This window comes from Manis javanica, chromosome 12 (assembly GCF_040802235.1).
Source record: "Manis javanica isolate MJ-LG chromosome 12, MJ_LKY, whole genome shotgun sequence".
NCBI lineage: Eukaryota > Metazoa > Chordata > Mammalia > Pholidota > Manidae > Manis > Manis javanica.
The window spans coordinates 39,576,225-39,596,340 of record NC_133167.1 but is presented as its reverse complement, the minus strand read 5'-3'; the positions used below and the strand labels follow the sequence as shown (position 1 = coordinate 39,596,340).

The 20,116-nt window shown below is 39.7% G+C and overlaps 2 protein-coding genes across 3 annotated transcripts in view; both read left to right on the top strand.

Moving 5' to 3' along the window:
• Window positions 1–20,116, top strand: part of LOC140845003 (general transcription factor 3C polypeptide 3) — an 81,308-nt gene that overhangs the window by 42,016 nt on the left and 19,176 nt on the right. The window contains exon 18 of the mRNA XM_073218423.1: window positions 2,106–2,355. Within this exon, the coding sequence (XP_073074524.1) occupies window positions 2,106–2,276 (171 nt within the window). The 3' untranslated portion in view covers window positions 2,277–2,355. The remainder of the gene's footprint in view (window positions 1–2,105; window positions 2,356–20,116) is intronic.
• LOC140845005 (uncharacterized protein C2orf66-like) overlaps window positions 2,267–20,116 on the top strand; it is a 75,367-nt gene continuing 57,517 nt past the window's right edge. The window contains exon 1 of one of the 2 annotated variants that reach the window (XM_073218433.1): window positions 2,267–2,355. The gene's annotated coding sequence lies outside the window, so the exon portion shown is untranslated. The remainder of the gene's footprint in view (window positions 2,356–20,116) is intronic. The other variant, XM_073218435.1, reaches the window with a different exon arrangement.

The following is a 20,116-nucleotide window of genomic DNA, read 5'->3' as shown; positions in this document are numbered from 1 at the left end:
CATATTCTTTATCTTCCTGGTGTTTTGAAGCTTAGCCTGGAGAGAGGATGAAATTTCGTATGAAATTCTTTGGAACTAAATTACCTGGAGCGTACCTCGGGGTACTTGGAACACTCCTTCCTTCACAAAGGAGGTCACTATCCTTCTAGTAGATTCTCTTTCTTAAATAAGCTAGCATGCCATTGGGTTTTCCAGGAAGCAGGTGTTGAGTACAATAAGCTTTTTGTTGAGAAACACTTACGAGGAAAAGAGCAGAGCAGAGCAGCCTTGGCAGGCAGAGCCATCAGACTGATGCAGACATGACACGGTCCGCCAGCCCAGCGGGGAGCAATGGAGCAAAGGATGCCCGTTGGAGGAGGCCCGTGACAGCAGGCATGGGTAGGCCCTTGTATTCCGACCTTGCTCAATCGCTGCATAGATGTCGCCAGAGAAGAGCATGACACTGGTTATCCCCACTGCAGTGGCTGGCCGAGGGCCTCCCCAAGAAGAGTCTGACCTGGTGCACATGCTGCGACACGGCTTGAAGGTGCAAAAGGCTGAAGACAGTCAACTAACCACACCTGTGGGCAGCAGGGATGCCAGGAAGGGTTCCAGACCAAAGAAGCCAAAACCCAGAAACAAGCTAAATGAAAAATATAAACTCAAGACCAAAGAGAATAGGAGAGGAGATACAGGCAGATCCAAACAACATTAGAAACTGAAAAGCAAACAGGAAATTGGTAACTGACTTAATAAACCACAGAAAAATGAAAGGAGAGTGCCTACAGGAGGTGGTGAGGAAGCAGCCAGAAGTCAGCTGATTCAAGTCGTGAGAGCCTTGTGCATTAGAGACATTAGGTATCTCCAAAGGCAGGTGACACGGGGCTAAAAGGTGGAGCAGTTGCTAGTCTGTTAAGAAGCAGTGAGCTCCTCTTAGTTACCCTTGGAGCAGGTTACCACTTCCCCCCAACCCCACAGGACACTGGTGGGCTCTCCCCTGGAGCTGTTGTTTCATGATCTCTGGAGTCAGTAATGCCAGGTGTAGCTGAAGGCAGAGCGTTACACTGAAAGCAGGGGATTAAATGAAAGTCTTTGCAGTGAAGAGTGATCTCAGCCTCTTCAATGTATCTCCCAGAAAACTGGCAGCCAAGTTAATGTCCTCCCAGCAGGAGATTAGAAGGCTCCTCTCTGCCTTCTTCCTGCCCAAGATAAAAGACTATAGATACTAAGAGTTGGGGGTCCCCAAGAAAACAGACTGACCTGGCTAGTGAAAGGTTTGATTGATTATAAATAACCCAGGGGGGAGGATCAAACTCCTGCAATGATGATCTTACCTGGAGTAGATGGCAGTACATTTCTGTAAGAATTGTACTTCATCGTTTCATTGTTTTACTACACTTATGCCAGCTTTCAACATTTGCAATATAAACTTACTTTTATCATTTGGTCAGAAAAAATTTCTGAACCCCCCTCCGTGCTTGTGCAATCATACCCAAAAGCTCTGTCCTTTGCACTGCTCCCCATCACCACGGGTAAGACAGCTGGAGCCCTCATGCGTTTGTCCCGTCCATTTTTCAGCCTTGACCAAAAAAACTGTCTTACAGACATCAAGGTAACCACATTCTGCACAGAAAATCTCTAATCATAGCTAAGATCATAACCAAAATGTAACTTGTTTGTGGACTCAAGGTAAACAAACTTAGAGTGATAATTAGCAGGGTCAGTTGGCACTGTAGTAAAGACAGGTGTTTATTCTGAGAAAAGAGGGTTCAGGCAGGTGAAGAGAGGAAATAGAAAGCCAATAAACACATACATCTGACTCTGACCCACAGTAGCATTAAGAGGACAGGGGGACGTCCATCCTGATGCAGCCAATTCTAAGGATGTCAGTTCTGTTTCCTCTTTCTAAAGCTAGTGTTTTGGACTTCTAATTTCATATGCTAGTTTCAGAGGTTTGAATGCTGTAAGACAAGTATGTCTTATTTAAGCATACTTTATACTTACAGACGGTGAAAGAAGTATTATTCTAATAATATGCTTTACAGAGTTACTCCTGTCTTGTTTGGACAGAGATTTTAGATAAGTTTGTGCTGTAGGTGAGGCTCCACGTGGCATCCTTATTTCAGGCACTCCTCCTGTCTGAGCAAAGGACGAGAAAGACGGTGATGGTGAACACAAGAGGGCGCATGATACACACAGAACTTCCCAACGGGGGCGCTGCCAGCGGGGAGCTCTCCGCGACCGCCTCGGCCTCAGGGAGGACAGCCAATCACGATGCCGCCTGTGTGCCCTACTAAGAATACCTTTTTGTCTATCAGCCGCAGCTGCGAAATCGGCCGAAAGTTTCTCAAGATGCGGATTAAAAGCAGCTTTGGGGTGAGTGAGCAAATCATATTGACCCTATTTCCAGGAGATCACCAAAGCCTAAACATATATTGATACTTTCAGCAGTGTCAAATAAGAGGGTGGGTATTCCCCCTCTCCATAATCTCGTCTTTTCTCTTCCCTTCCCCACTCTTTTTCTAGGGAGTCTCTCGTAAGCCTGAGAGATTCACCCAGTTAGCATGGTAGCACATTGAAGTTCTGCTGTGTTAGTCATCAGTAACAACACACAGGTCTGTTTAGATGATTTGTGTGGAAAGACCTAAAGTTTTCTTCCAAAGATGCATAGGCCTTGTAGGAACTGATTTAACCCTTCCAAGGGAAAAATCAAAGAATTGTGCGTGTCTCTTTGTGTATAGTCAGAATTAGTGGATTGTAGGGCATGGATTTCAGTATGTACTGCCAAGTTGCTCTCCCAGAGGGCTGTGCCAATTCTATGAGCATGTCTGTTTACCTATGCCCACTTCAAAAGTGATGTTTTTTCCCCCAGTTGATGGGTGAGAAATGGTTGTTGCCTTTGCATATTAGTAAGGTAGAAATCCAAGTTCTCACACGTTTATAAACCTTTCGAATTTTTTTCTTCTCCAAATTGCTTTTGCCATATCCTTTGCCCATTAAAAATAATATTAGGTCCTATTTTTCGTATTGAATTGTAGGCATTCTTAATCTGGAATTAAGTCTTAGTCACTTGTTTTTGCTTTATTTATTGTGTCTTTTCGTAAAATTTTAGTTTTAAATTTTGGTGTCTCAAGCTTATCCATCTCCCCTCCTGCCCCCTTTTATGGCCTTCATGAAACTTCAAAACTTGAAAAGAAAGTTGGACTGTATTTTAGTAAAATAGGGAAGATCCCGGCAAGTCGAGTGGAGTTCTTAGGAAGATTGAAGGCAGACCAGCCTCATCTTCATTTGGTCCGACAGAAAGTAGGAAACAAACAGTAGGATCATTGAAACTGCCTGGGTGGTGAGGTAACAGGTGCTAGAAGCAGAGAGTGAGTGTGGGGGGAGGGAAGGCATCTACAGAGATAAGTTTACACTTTCCAGAAACTCAGAGGTTTAGGTGGAATGTGAAGGATTTAAAAGGCTCTTCTTTGAGATTGTGTAAGGATAAAAAAATGACAGACAGGGTACATGGCCTGTGTGCTTGACTGCCTAAGGGCTTCATAGCAGGCTTTTGGCTTTACCTTAGCAAATGAATCTAGTCTCATCATGAAGCCAGAAGTCTTCTCTAGGACGACCAAGAACTTATCACATATGTTTTTAAACGCAGTGGAGATGGGTAGGAGTCAAGTAGGTGCTGGTGTCTGTGGGCCAACTTCAGGTATCTCAAGAGGCAAAATAAACTTCTGAGATTCTTTTTTTTTTTTTTAATTGAATCTATCGTTTCAAATACCAGTGTTTTCTTTTATGCTTAGTGTCTTATATCATGTTTATGTAGTCTCTGTTGACCTCCAAATCATGAAGGTATTCTCCTACTTATTTTTGGTTTTGGTCTTTTTAAAAAATTCAAAGTATTTAAACTAAAACAATAGAAAACAGTTCACCCACTTCTCCCACTCTCCTACTCCCCACCACCTCTGGTAACAGCCAATCTAGTCTCTGTATCTTTCTATTTTTAAAAAAATGTGACATGTAAGTGAGATTATATGGTGTTCGTCTTTCTCTGACTTATTTAGCATAATGTCCTTACTTCATTTAGCATGAAGTCTATCCATGTTGTTCCAAATGGCGAGATTTCAAACTATATTACAAAGCTATAGTAATTCTTTTTTATGGCTGAATAAAATTCTCTTGTGTGCATATGTATCACATCTTTCTGCATTCATCCATCAGTAGACACAAAGGCTATTTCCATGTCTTGGCTTTTGTTAAATAATGCTAGAGAGACTATGGGGGTGCATATGTCTTTTCCAGTTAGTGTTTTCTTTTTCTTCTGGATAATTCTGTAAGTGGAATTGCTGGATCAAATATAGTTATACTTTTAATTTTTTGATACTGTTCTCCATAGAGGTTATACCAATTTGTATTCCCACCAGCAGTGCACAAGGGTTTCCTTTTCTCCACACCCTTACCAGTATTTATTTCTTGTCTTTTGGACAGTGGCCATTCTGACTGGTATGAGGTGGTATCTCACTGTGGTTTTGATTTGCATTTTCCTGATGATTAGTGATGTTGAGCATCTTTTCATGTCCTTGTTGGCCATCTGTATGTCTTCTTTGAAAGAATTTCTATTTGGATCCTCTGCCTCTTAATGATCAATCACTTGTGGGTTTTTTGTTGGCTTTTGCTCTTGAAGTATATGAGTAATTTATATATTTTGGATATTAGCACCTTATCAGATGTATGATTTGCAAAAATCTTCTACCAGTAGGTTGTCATTTCATTTTGCTGATGTTTTCTTTTGCAGTCCAAAAGTTTTCTAGTTCATATGGTCCCACTTGTTTATTTTGGGTTGCTTTTGGTGTCAGAATTAAGAAATCACCACCAAAATCTATGTCAAGGAGTTTACTGCCTATGTTTTATTCTAGGAATTTTATGGTTTCAGGTCTTAAATTCATCCTTAATCCATTTTGAGTTAATTTTTATGTATAATGTAAGCTAGTCCAGTTTCATTCTTTTGCATGTAGCTGCTCAATGTTCCCAGCACCATTTGTAGAAGAGATTATCCCTTCCCCATCATATATTCTTGGTTTGTCTGTCATAAAATAATTGGTTACACATGCCTGGGTCTATTTCTGGACTCTGTTTCATTGACCTATGTGTCTGTTTTTATGAAAATACCATACTGTTTTGATGACTATAGCTTTGTAATACAGTTTGAAATCAGGGCATGTGATGATTACAGCTTTGTTCTTCTTTCTCAAGATAACTTTGGTTATTTGAGGTCTTCTCTGGTTCAGTACAAACTTTAGGATTGTTTTATTTCTGTGAAAGGTGCCGGTAGAATTGTGATAGGGATTGCACTGAATCTATAGATTGCTTTGGGTAGTATGGGCATTTCAACACTATTAATTCTTCCAGTCCGTGAGCACAAAATATTTTTACATTGTCTTCAATTTCTTTCATCATTAATGTATTATAGTTTTCAATACATGGCTCTTTCAACTCCTTGTTTAGACTTATTCCTAGGTATTTTATTCTTTTTGATGCAATTGTAAATAGGGTTGTTTTCTTAATTTCTTTTTCTGCTAGTTCATAGTAACTGTAGAATTGCAACATGTATTTGGGTATTGATTTTGTACCTTGCAACTTTACTGAATTCATTTATTCTAACAGTTTTCTAATGGACTCTTCAGCATGTTCTATATATAATATCGTTGCCATATACAAATAATAACAGTTTTACTTTTCAATTTGGATGGCTTTATTTCTTTTTCTTCATTGCTCTGGCTTGGAATTCTAATATTCTGTTGAATAAAAGTGTCAAGAGTGGACATCCTTGTCTTCTTTCTTAGAGGGAAAACTTTTCAGCTTTTTACTTTTAAGTATGAGGTTAGGTATGGGCTTGTTATACATGGCTTTTATTATGTTGAGGTATGTTCCCTCTATGCCCACTTTGTGGAGAGTTTTTATAATAAATGGATGTTGAATTTTAAATGATTTTTTTTTTTACATCTACTGAGATGATCATATGATTTTATCCTTTATTTCTGCTTTCATAACCACTGTGGTTGTAAAAGATGCTTGATATGATTTCAGTTTTCTTTTATTATATTAAGACTTATTTTGTGGCGTAACATACGGTCTACCTTGGAAAATGTTCCATGTGCACTTGACAAGAATGTATATTGTGTTGTTTTTGATGGAATGTTCAGTAAATATCTGGTAAGTCTATCTGGTTTAATGTCGTGTTTAAGGTCAGGGTTTCCCTATTCATTTTCCATCTGGATGATACAGGCATTGATGAAAGTGGGGTATCGATGTCTCCTACTATTGCTGTTAGTTTCTCTCTTTAGGGCTGATAATACTTGCTTTACATATTTAGGTGCTTCTACATTAAGTACATAAATATTTGCAAATGTTATATATCCTCTTGTGTTGACTCCTTTATCATTATGTAATACACACATCTCTTATTATAATCTTTGTTTTAAAGTCTATTTTGTCTGGTATAAGTATAGCTACTCCAAATATTAGTTTTTATTTTCATGGAATATCTTTTTCCATTCCTTCTTTCTCAGTCTGTGTATGTCCTTACATCTAAAGTGAGTCTCTTGTAGGCAGTGTATAGATGGCTTAGATGGCTACTTTTTCTTTTTAAATCCATTCAGCCACTGTATGTATTTTGACTGAAGAATTTAGTTCATTTACACTTAAAGTAATTATTGACATGTGCTTATTGACATTTTGTTAATTGTTTTCTGGCTGTTCTTGTAGTTCTTTTTCTCTTGCTCTCTTTTGTGGTTTGTTAGCTTTCTTTAGTGGCATGTTTATATTATTTTATCTTTTTTGAATTTATTATAGGTTTTTTGCTTGCTTTCTGGTTTCCATGAGGCTTACATATAACAACTTATATCTATACTAGTCTAGTTTAAGTTGATAAAAACTTAAGTTTGACCCCATTCTAAAGCTCAACACTTACTCTCCCCACCACATTTTGTTTATGATGTCACCATTTCCATCTTTTTGTCTCATGTATCCCTTAGCTAATTATATAATCATAGTTATTTTTACTGCTTTTGCCTTTTAACCTTCATACTAGCTTAATAAATTATTAATCCACAACTTTTGTTACTTTTCAGTGAGATTCTTTCAGATATGTTGTTACTAATTAGTGCCCTTTCTTTCCAGCTTCAAGAAGTCCCTTTAAGATTTCTTATAAATCTGGTTTAGTGTGAAAAGCTCCTTTAGCTTTTGTTTATCCGGAAAACTCTTTATGAGTTGTGAATGATAACTTGACAGGCATCTTAGGAGATAAAAGAAACTCCTGAAGTTATTCTTACTGTTACTTCTGGTAGAAGAATGGAAAGTTGGGGCTATAGTATAATTAGAGAAAACAACAGAAAGTACCTCTTTTTAGCTAGTATGACACATTGGAGTAGTTGAGGCAGAAGTAGCCTTGCAGGAGTGGGAAGAGATGTTGGCATATATGTTGAAAGCAATAGAAATCAGAAACTTACAAGCTTCACCTGTCTGGAAGAGATCTGCTGCTTGAGATCACAGAGTTTCCTTTGGCAGGAATCCTTATGATTAATGGCAGACTCTACCTGCCCAGTGGCACCCTCGCTTGGTATTGGAAAGGTGCAGAAGTACTGAAGAAATGGACTGGGGTTCCAGGTCCCGACTGCGCCAGGTAGACTCTATCCAGCACTCACCTTAATCTCTACTTGACTCTAGGCTGTAACACAATGTCAGGGCTTTTTCTAGACTGGAGGGGTATTGAAAAGCTGTGTCACAAAGAGAGCCAAGACAGGAGTTGCTAGTCCCAAATAATTCTGTTTCATTAGTTATTCCAAGAGTTAATACTTAGAAGGTCTCTGTGGCTTGAAAACAGAAAGTTACTTACATTTGTGTTACCATGTGACTAGCCTCTAAATATCCAGAGTGCGTTGTGGGGTAAAAGAAGCAGACACGCTGTGCTGTTGTGCAGGAGATCCCTGCGTTCACCATGATAAGTGAACTGGCTACAGCCAGCTCCTTGAACCCGCTGCTGTTGACGATAGGCTGAGGAGAGTATTACACGCACACATGCTTGTGTACCCTGGGTGTAGCACAGCCCCCTTAGCATTCCCCTCAATTCCTGGGAGGGGTGAGGTCAGGGTAGTGAAACAGGATAGTGCTTTGAGTTCTACAGTACCCAAGCTAGAAACAGAAAGAAGGTTGGTATGGAAGTTGAGGGCTAGAAAGAAGCATGTTGTCTCTATACCTGGGAAGAATGGAGTTACGGAAGTGCAGACATTTAGTGAATGTTTGAAAGACTGTAGTCAAAAGATCCACGACTCATGGCAGTACTGTCCAGTAGAACTTTCTATTTTGACGTAAATGTTCTATACGTCTGTGCTGTCCAAATCAGGGGACTAGGCTGATTTGTGGCTATTGAGCTCTTGAAATGTGGCTAGTGCAACTGAGGAACTGAACTTGACGTTATATTTAATTTTAATTAACTTTGAAATGGCCATATTGGCTGCCTACTGGACTATACAGATTTGAATGACCATATTAAGGAATTCTTAATTAATGGCATTATATCTGAATTGTAAAGTTCTTATGCATTTCCAATAGTCCTTAAGGGTCAGAAGCTTTATGAATTACACGTCACTGAACAAATGGGCTTAGATGCATCAGTTCACTGTGCCCTGAGTCAGGATACCTTGGACTGTCTAATAGAAACTAGTGTGTTAGGAATAGGTGCTACCAGATGCTCATGTGGAGAAGAGAAGACGGCTTACATTTGCCAGTATGGGGCATCACTGGAAACTTGGTTGCTTTTTGACTGTTGAGTGCTTGGGATATGAACCAATTGGTGGCGCTACTGTAGGATAATTCAGTGATGTTGAAAGGGCTTTGAAAGAGCAGAAACCAATCTCTGAAGTGGTGGCTCTTAGGAAATGAAGGAAGAAATCTGTCACTTGACATGTGTCATTCCTGTTGCACTTCAGAGAAGTGTGTGGAACACATGAGTTTTAATAAGCATTGAATTGGAATAGATTTCTTCCCTGGTCCACCAACTTCTGAGAATGAAGGATATGTTTTGAGTTCAATGGGTATTAAAGGTGGTTTGCTGGAGATTGTCCTAAAATCACCACCATTCACCAGTTTGACTCAAGAGTAGCCGGGCAACAGGAGGACCACTCCTGGGACTGGAAGTAAACAGAGCACCTGCCCTATGGATGAGGAGCAGCCCAAATGTTACTGGAGGCTTTGCAAACTCCCAAAAGTCTTGCTGTTTTATTTCAGGAGGGTTTTTGGGAAAGGAACCTGTGGTACTTGCTAATGATGGCTTATCTGACAGTGAGGCCTTATGGATCCTTTGTGGGGTTAGACTGAATTGGTCTCTCACAGCTGTGTGCTGGGATCTGCGTAGGTGCCATGCTGATGGCCCAGAGGGGGGCCTCGTGTCTCTCCCTTACCAGGTGCCACAGGGGCGAGGCACAGGAAGGCAGAAGAGGAAGAACCTCAGTAGATTTGCTGTTTATTAATTTTGTTTATAAGATAAAGGACTCTTTTTTCTTTAGATTTTCTGCCTTTGGTGTCAAAAATGTCATTCTTGCCCAATGTGACAAAACTTTCCATTCATACAAGCTAGTTCCTTTATGGTTTTGTTCCTTTCCTTTTAAAAAATTGTGGCTAAATAGGCATCAGATAAAATTTACCATTTTAGCCGTTTTTAAGCATACAGTTCTGTGGCATTAAATATATTCACTTTTTTTTGGTATCATTAATCTATAATTACATGAGGAACATTATGTTTACTGGACTCCCCCCATCACCAAGTACCTTCACATTTTTATACAACCATCACCACCATCATTTCCAGAACCTTTTCATCTTCCTCAAATGAAACTGTACTCACTGAACAATAACTTTCTATTCCCTCTCCCTCAAACCCAGGAGCCCACTGTCCTACTTTGCTTCCGTGAATCCCTGCTTTCGGACCTGAGGCAAGTGGTATTTGTGCTTTTGTGACCAGCTCATTCTGCTTGGCTTGATGTCTTCAAGGTTCATCCATGTAGCATGTGTCAGAATTTCCTTCCGTTCAAAGGCTGAGTATTCAATATCGCATTTTCCATATATACCAAATTCTATTTTTTCATTCATTGGCAGACGTGTGGGTTGTTTCCACTTTTGGCTCTTGTGAATAATGCAGTGAACATTGGTGTACAAATATCTGTTCAAATCCCTGCTTTTAATTCTTTTCAGTGTGTACCCAGAAGTAGTGTTTTTCCCTTAAAATGTGTGATCCATCTAAATATAAAGGCTTGTGTTGTGAGGTAGAATGAGGTGGAAAGCCACCTTCGTTGAACTAAAAGATGACCAGCTAGCCTGACTACAATCTTTTTTTCTAAAAAAGAATAATACAGCTAATTTATTTCATATGAAATTTTAATTTTTGTTGCACTTTTATATTTGAAACTGTGTTGGTGTTAGAAGTTGTTGAAAGTATCACAATTGAAGAAGGAACAGTATTATAATGAAAGGATCCTGATTTATAAAACCAAGTTGTTGCTATCAGCTCTGAAAATAACTAGGTCTTTAAAATTTGGCAAGTTATTTAACTTCTTGGAGCCTTAGCCTTCATAAATTGTAATCACTGATCTGTAACCATGTCCAATGAAAAAGAGTCAGAAATAATTGGTACAAAAAAGGTAATACAAATTCAGAGCCTGATGTAGTGACAAGAAGCAGTATGTTCTTTAGCTTGTTATCTTTCTGTGGCCGATGGAAAACCTCTTACCATTCAAAAGGTCAAGCTTTCAGTCAGAAGTGTGTATAGGCTTTTTTAAAATTAATGTATCATTGATATACAGTCTTATAAAGATAGTAGTAACCAACGTTGTGTTTACTACATTCCCCCCTATTATCAAGTCCCCACCACATACCCCATTACAGTCACTGTCCGTCAGCATAGTAAGATGCTATAGAATCTTGTCTTCCCTGTGCTATACCGCCTTCTCCATGCTCCCCCTACATTATGTGTGCTAATCATAATAACCCTTAATCCCCTTCTCCCTCTCTTCCTGCCTGCTGTCCCCCACCCCCTTTCCCTTTCTGCTACTCTCTTCTTGGGTCCTGTGAGTCTGCTGCTGTTTTGTTCCTTCAGTTTATGCTTTCTTGTTGTATTCTAAAAGTGAGTGAAACCATTTGGTACTTGTCTTTCTCTGCCTGGCTTATTTCAGTGAGCATAATACCCTTTAGCTCCAGCCATGTTGTTGCAAATGGTAGGATTTGTTTTCTTCTTACGGCTGAATAATATTCCATTGTATATATGTACCACATCTTCTTTATCCATTCATCTACTGATGGACACTTAGGTTGCTTCCATGTCTTGACTATTATAAATAGTGCTGTGATAAGCATAGGGGTGCATATGTCTTTTTGAATCTGTGATCTTGTTTTCTTCAGGTAAATTCCTAGGAGTGGAATTCCTGGGTCAAATGGTATTTCTATTTTGAGTTTTTTGAGGAACCTCCATACTGCTTTCCAGAATGGTTGAACTAATTTACATTCTCACCAGCAATGTAGGAGGGTTCCCCTTTCTCCACATCCTCACCAGCATTTGTTGTTGCAGTGTTGGGCCATCCTAACTGGTCTGAGGTGATATCTCATTGTGGTTTTAATTTGCATTTCCCTGATGATTAGTGATGTGGAGCATCTTTTCATGTGCCTGTTGGCTATCTGAATTTCTTCTTTGGAGAAGTGTCTGTTCAGATCCTCTGCCCATTTTTAATTGGGTTATTTGCCTTTTGGGTGTTGAGGCATGTGAGCTCTTTATATATTTTGGATGTCAACCCCTTGTTGCATATGTCATTTGTGAATATATTCTCTCAACTGTAGGATGCCTTTTTGTTCTGCTGATGGAACAATCTTTGTTGAACTTTTATATTTGAAAAGTTCTTTGCTGTACAGAAGCTTTTTCGCTTGATGTCCCATTTGTGCATTTTTGCTTTTGTTTCCCTTGCCCAAGGAGATGTGCTCAGGAAAAAGTTGCTCAAGTTTGTATTCAAGAGATTTTTGCCTATGTTTTCTTCTCTTGAGTTTTATGGTTTTATGACTTACATTCAGGTCTTCTATCCATTTCAAGTTTACTTTTGTGTATGGAGTTAGACAGTATTCCAATTTCATTCTCTTACATGTAGCTGTCCAGTTTTGCCAACATCAGTTGTTGAAGAAGCTGTCGTTTCCCCAATTGTATAACCATGGCTCTTTTATTGTATATTAAGTGGCCATGTATGTGTGGATTTATACCTGGGCTCTCTGTGCTATTCCAGATATATGGATCTATTCTTGTGCCAGTACCAAATTGTCTTGATTACCGTGGCTTTGTAGTAGAGCTTAAAGTTGGGGAGCATAATTCCCCCAGCTTTATTCTTCCTTCTCAGGATTGCTTTGGCTATTCAAGGTCTTTTGTGGTTCCATATGAATTTTAGAACTATTTGTTCTAGTTCGTTGAAGAATGCTGTTGGTATTTTGATAGGGGTCGCATTGAATCTGTAGATTGCTTTAGGCAAGATGGCCACTTTATTAATGCCACAATATTAATTCTTCCTACCCATGAGCATGGGATGCATGTCCATTTATTGGTGTCTTCTTTAATTTCTCTCAAGACTGTCTTGTAGTTTTCAGAGGTCTTTCATCTCCTTGAGTAGGCTTATTCCTAGTTATTTTATTCTTTTAGATGCAGTTGTCAGTGGAATTGTTTTCCTGATATCTCTTTCTGCTAGTTCATCATTAGTATTTCTGTGTATTAATTTTGTATCCTGCAAGTTTGTTGAATTTAGTTATTAGTTCTAGAAGTTGTGGGTTGGATTCTTTAGGGCTTTTTATGTGCAGTATCATGTGATCTGCAAACAGTGACAGTTTAACTTCTTCCTCACCAATATGGATGCCTTTTATTTCTTTGTGCTGTCTGATTGCTGTGGCTAGGACTTCCAGTACTATGTTGAATATAGGTGGGGAGAATGGGCATCCTTGTCTTGTTCCCAATCTTAGAGGAAAAGCTTTTAGCTTCTCACTGTTAAGCATGATGTTGGCTGTGGGTTTGTCATATATGGCCTTTATTATGTTGAGGTACTTGTCCTTTATACCCATTTTGTTGAGAGTTTTTATCATGAATGGATGTTGAATTTTGTCAAATGCTTTTTCAGCATCTATGGAGGTGATCATGTGGTTTCTGTCCTTTTTCTTGATGTAGTGGATGATGCTGATGGATTTTCTAATATTGTACCATCCCTGCATCCCTGGGATAAATCCCAGTTGACCAAGATCGATGATCGTTTTGATGTGTTTTTGAATTTGGTTTGCTAATGTTTAGTATTTTTGCATCCATGTTCTTCAGGGATATTGGTCTGTAATTTTCTTTTTTTGTGGTGTCTTTGCCTGGTTTTGGTATTAGGGTGATGCTGGCCTCATAGGATGAGTTTGGAAGTATTCCCTCCTCTTCTACTTTTTAGAAACTTTAAGTGGGATGGGTATTAGGTCTTCACTAAATGTTTGATAAAATTCAGCAGTGAAGTCATCTGATCCAGAGATTTTGTCTTTGAGTAGTCTTTTGATTACCTATTCAATTTCATTGCTGGTAATTTGTCTGTTCAGATTTTCTGTTTCTTCCTGGGTAAGTCTTGGATGGTTGTATTTTTTTAGAAAGTTGTCTATTTCTCCTAGGATCCAATTTGTTAGCATATTACTTTTCAGAGTATTCTCTAATCATTCTTTGTATTACTGTGGTGTCCGTAGTGACTTTTCCTTTCTCATTTCTGATTTTGTTTATTTGTGTAGACTCTCCTTTTTTTCTTGATAAGTCTAGTTAGGGGTTTATCTCTTTTGTTTGTTTTCTCAAAGAACCAGCTCTTGGTGTCAGTGATTCTTTCTATTGTTTTATTCTTCTTGATTTTATATATTTCTGCTCTGATCTTTATTATGTCCCTACTTCTACTGACTTTGGGACTCAATTGTTCCTCCTTTTCTAGTTCCATTAATTGTGAGTTTAGACTGTTCATTTGGGATTGTTCTTCTTTCTTGAGGTAAGCCTGTATTGCTATATACTTTCTTCTTAGAACTGCCTTTGCTGCATCCTAAAGGTTTTGGGCTGTTGAATTGTTTTCATTTTTCTCCATGTATTCCTTGATCTGTTTTAGTTTTGTCATCGGTCCACTGATTATTCAGAAACATGTTGTTTAGCATCCATGTGTTTGTGGGCTTTTTTGTTTTCTTTACATAATTTATTTCTAGTTTCATACCTTTGTGGTCTGAGAAGCTGGTTGTTACATTTTCAATCTTTTTGAATTTTTGTGGCCTAGTATGTGACTTATTTTGGAAAATGTTCCACGTGCCCTTGAGAAGAATGTGTATCCTGCTACTTCTGGGTGTAGTGTTCTGGAGATGTCAGTTAAGTCCATCTGTTCCAATCTGCTGTTCAGTGCCTCTATCTCCATTCATATTTTCTGACTGGTTTATCTATCCTTTGGAGTGACTGGTGTGTTGAAGTTTCCTAAAATGAATACTTTGCATACTATTTCCCCCTTTAATTCTGTAAGTATTTGTTTTACGTAATTAAGTGCTCCTATATTGGGTACATAGGTACTTACAATGGTCATATCCTCCTGTTGGACTGACTCCTTTATCATTATGGAATGTCCTTCTTTGTCTCTTGTTACTTCTTGGCTTTCAAGTCTGTTTTCACTGATAAGAGATACTGTAACTCCTGCTTTTTTCTCCCTATTATTTGCATGAAATATCTTTTCCCATTCCTTCACTTTTAGTCTTTGTATTTCTTTGGGTTTGAAGTGAGTCTCTTGCAGCAGCCTATAGATGGGTCTTGTTTTTTTTATCCATTCTGTAACTCTATGTCTTTTCATTGGTGCATTCAGTCCATTTACATTTAGGGAGATTATAGATAGATTTGTACTTATTGCCATTGCAGGCTTTGGATTTGTGATTACCAAAGGCTCAAGGGAAGCTTCTTTACTAACAGTCTAAGTTAACTCACTTATGCTATTCCAAAGACAATCTAAAGGTTATTTTTTCTCCCTCCTTTTTCTTCCTCCTCCACTCTTTGTATATTAGGTGTCATATTCTGTACTCTTTGTATATCCCTTGACTGACTTTGTATGTAGTTGATTTAATTTTGCATTTGGTTAGTAATTAATTAGTCTTCTTCCTTTACTGTGGTTTTATTTTCTCTGGTGACAGCTATTTAGCTTTAGGAGCACTTCCATCCAAAGCTGTCCCTCTAAAATAAACTGTAGAGATGATTTGTGGGAAATAAATTCCCTCAAGTGTTGCTTACCTAGAAATTGTTTAATCCCTGCCTCAAATTTAAATGATAATTTTGTTGGGTAGAGTATTCTTGGTTTGAAGCCCTTCTGTTTTATTGCACTAAATATATAATGCCAGTGCCTTCGGGCCTGTAAGGTTTCTGCTGAGAAGGCTGATGATAGCCTGATGGTTTTTCCTCTGTGTGTGGTCTTTTTTTCTCCCTCTGGTTGGTTTTAATACTCTGTCATTTTCCTTGATCTTTGCCATTTTAATTATTATGTGTCTTGGTGTTGTCTTCCTTGGGTCCCTTGTGTTAGGAGAACTGTGCACTTCCATGACTTGAAAGACTATCTCCTTCCCCAGATTGGGGAGGTGTTCAGCCATTATTTCCTCAAAGAGACTTTTTATCCTTCTTTCTTTCTCTTCTTCTGGTACCCCTATAATGTGAATATTGTTCCATTTGGATTAGTCACACAGTTCTCTTTATATTCTTTCATTCCTAGAGATCCATTTTTCTCTCTGAGCCTCAGAATTTTTTGTATTCCTGTTCTGTAATTTCTATTCCATTTACTGTCTCCTCTACCTCATCTAATATGCTCTTAAATCCTTCTGTTGTATGTTTCATTTCAGATACTGTAATTTCAGTTTCCATCTCATTCTGAGGTCTTGAATATTTTTCTGTAGCTCTGTATGTTTCTGATTTTTATTTTGAAATCTTTATCAGGAAGATTGGTGATTTCTCTTAGTTTCACTTAGCCCTCTTTCTGATGTCTGTGGGACTAGGTTTGTACCAGATTCTTTTGCTGTTCCATATTCCTAATGATTACTATGGAAAAATATTTTTGTGTCGGCGGTGACCTTTAGTGCCCAGAAGTTCTCCTATGGAGCTGCCCAGCACCTGGAGTGATGATGGGGGTAGCAGTCGAGAGGCACCAGTGCCTGTCTGGAGGAAAGTGCTCTTTCCTGCTTCCTGGCTGTATTGCCTGTCTCTCTTGCGAGGGCCAGTGGGCCCAGTGCACAGGGAGGAGCTCCTGTGTTACTCCTCTTTAGCTGCCATAGGTGGGACTGCCTTCTGGTTGGCCTTGCACAGTGGCGGGGACAGCAGGTTTGTGAACTTGTGCTGGTTGGGAGGAAGGAGCGGCAGGCTCCGTATTGTGGTGGGGGGCCTTGGTGCAGTTGTCAGCCAAAGGGGATGGAGTGCCTGAAGCTTCTGAAAGTTCCCAACCTGTTGGGCTGAGTGTGCCAGGATGATTTTGTTCCACCTGTCCTTTTACCAGAGCAGCAAGCTCTGTGCAATCCTTGCCTCTTTAGCAGCCCTCTCGCTGTTGGGAAGTCTTTCAAAGTGCCAGTCTTTATTTTGTCCTGGACTGGCTGGCTTTGGGTACCTGCTGTCCACAAGCAGCTGGAATCTCAGTCTCTCTGAGTATTCTGCCTGTCTTTGTTTCCCAACCCCACTAATCTCCAGAGTACCATTTAATGTGGGTTCATGCTCCCAGAGCAGATCTCCGGGGCTGGGTGTTCAGCAGTCCTAGGCTTCTACCCCCTTCCCGCTCCTTTTCCTCCTGTCAGTGAGCCTGGGTGGGGGAAGGGCTTGGGTCTCACCAGGTGGCAGCTTTGCTACTTTACCCTTTTCTGTGAGGTCTTCTCTTTCTCCAGATGTAGGTGGTCTGTCGCAGTCTTCTTTCTGGTCCCAACCCCACTAATCTCCAGAGTACCATTTAATGTGGGTTCATGCTCCCAGAGCAGATCTCCGGGGCTGGGTGTTCAGCAGTCCTAGGCTTCTACCCCATCCCCGCTCCTTTTCCTCCTGTCAGTGAGCCTGGGTAGGGGAAGGGCTTGGATCTCACCAGGTGGCAGCTTTGCTACTTTACCCTTTTCTGTGAGGTCTTCTCTTTCTCCAGATGTAGGTGGTCTGTCGCAGTCTTCTTTCTGGTTGCTCTTTCAGGATTAGTTGTATTTGCTGTATTTTTGTATTATATATGATTTTGGGAAGGTTTCTGTCTTACTTCTCACACCACCATCTTTAAGCCTCTCCCTCTGCTTAGACACTTTTTTAGTGTTTCCAGATCTAGTCTTGCATTTAAGTCATTGTGGTGGTGATTTCTGATCATCCTTAGACCCCTTCAGTGGCTTCCTCTTTCTGTCTGTCCTACATTTTTTACATTTTTTATTGGTCTGCCTTTGCTACAGAACAGTAGAGCAGAAGTGTGAGACAGCACACATTGTGATTTGGTGTTTCCCAAATTTTATTTAGTTATTTGATAGATTTGACATTGCCTGCCTTTAGTTTGTGCGGACAGTTTGGTTTTATGTAGAATTTACTTTCCCTTTTGTGTTTCAGATTGCTTAGAAAGGAAATATTAGTAGGTAGATACTTAAGCAGCTGCCATTGCCTCTAGCTACCGCAAATTCCCTATATAAAAGTGATTGAGGAATCAGTTTTTAAAGTTTCAGGAAGAATGTGGCAGCTCATAGCTGTCTTATATAAATGCTCTGGAGGAAAAGAAGTGTCATTATAAACGAGGCACCTAGCACCGCTTCAGAGCTCACTGGCTGCAGTGTTAGTAAAGTTCAGCAATGATCATCTTGGTGAGTTTTCTCTACTTAACAGTCATGACTATGATGGACATCTATGGTTTTGATCTGACTTCAAATCCCCTTTTTTTCTGGAAACATCACTTCAGTTTCCTCTGGGGAACTAGCCTCAGTTTCAGAGATGGACACATCTCACACCCAGACCTAGCCAACCAGTGTATAATCCATCTTTCAAGTCACAGTGGTTGGTTAAGGGAGGGCATGTGACCAGTCCATTCAGTGGAGACTTAATCCTCTATCACTTATTAGAACTTCAAGGAAAGCCCTCTTCTGGGGCTGTTAAGTAGAAAATATTCCAGTCTGTTCTAGTCTTTCATATTTATACACTGTTTGTGGCCATTTATAACAGGCTTACGTTAACAAATGGTTTACAGAGTCCCTATTGCCCAAAGAAGTCCAAGGTATAGAGTATATGATATAGGGCAGTGCCAGCATAAAGCCATCTTGCTCAAAGAACTGAGATTGATCACCAGAAATAAGAGGCCCAAATAAATGCTCTAGAGAGATACCAAATATTATCAAATAGTCGTGTTTCTTAGAAATTTTGCTTTTTTTTCGAAGAGTGTTCTTCGAAACACCATTTTAAAAAATGAGAATTTATAACAATTCCCAGTCCTTTGTTAAGTCTCCACCCATATATGGTACTTTGGGATCACTGTCAGAGGAATTCCTTTATTCTTTGTGACAACTACAGATTTAATAGGTATGATTTACTTTACTTCCAGATAAAGTACACTGCAGTCCTTCAGTATGATCAAATTATAGCTGTGTAACATTAGAATATTGAAGAAATTACCGGAGACACTTATATGTGGAATCTTAAAAAAATAAAATTCAGACTCATAGAAACATGGAGTTAGAAGAGTGATTGCCAGAGGCTGGGGGGTTGCGGAACTATTGAGAGGCTGGTAAAGGGTTACAGACTTCAGGTTCTGAGAATGAATAAGGTCTGAGGATCTAAGGTATGCCATGGTAACTATAGTTTAAAAAGACTGATATATAATTGAACTCTGCTAAGAGAATTGAAACTAAATATTCTCACCAAAAAAAAAAAAAAGTTAAGTGATGGATGTTAATTAACCAGATAGATGGAAGGAGTCCTTTCACAATGTATATCAAGTTATCATGATGTATACTTTAAACATCATACAGTTTTGTCAATTACACCTCAATAAAGCTCAGTAAAGGCCAAAAAAGGGAAATTACCAGAGAAGTAGCTATGGTCTCAGAATCCCCAAGGGCAAAACACTCGACAGGTTACCTGGAGCAAAGTTAGTAAGAGTCCAGATTCTAGATTTTCATACATCTTTTTGTAATGTTTTAATGCCCTTGTCTGCCAATTATGATGTGTTAGTTCTGGGTCAGTTTTTATTTCTCTTTATGGGTCATATTTTCGTACCTCTTTGCATGTTTGATAAGCTTGGATTGGGTGCCAGAAACTGATTTTACCTTAATGAATGCCATATATTGTCATATTCCTCTAAATATTCTGAAGCTGTGTCTTGTAAGGCAGTTAGTTACTTGGAAGTGGAATGTCCGGGGTCTTGCTCTGATGTGTCAGGACCAGAGCCGTGTTTGCTGGGGGCTAACTGCGCTCTGCTGCGACAGGTCTCCCTGGGTGCAGTCAGCGCCCTGCACAGCATGTGGCCTCCAGTGCCACCGGAGGGGGCTGTCCCTGTGTATGTGGACTGGGCCCTCTTACTGCTACCCTTCTGGACAGTTCCAATCCCAGCCTCGGGTTGTTTCCTTCCATGCACATGACCAGTGCTCAGCTGAATACTTGAATACTCAGAGGACCCTCTGGTCACCTCTGAAAGTCTCTCTGGGCAGCTCTCTCCTGTCTGGAACTTGAGCAGCTTTGTCTCCCTGGCCTCTCCGTTCTGGCTCCTCAGCTCGGGAAACCAGCCCCCCTGTGGGCTGCCTTGCAGCTGGCGCTCTCTCAGCCTGGCAGCCGGGGCGGTAGTGGGGCTCACCTCACTCGCTCCCTTTCTCTCAGGGATTGCTGTTCTGTGTTGCATCGTGGCCAGTCTCTTAAAAACCATTGTTTCATATTTTGCTTGTTTTGGGGTTGTTTTAGATGAAGGTGGACTCACAATAGCAGCTAGTGTACTATATGATAGACACTGTAGAAACACTTAAAAAATATTATAGAAATACTTTAGTAAATCATCACACTAAATAGGCTGTTCTAACATAAGGTTTACTAGAAATGATCACCAGTGTAACTATAACTCATTCTCCCTAGCTA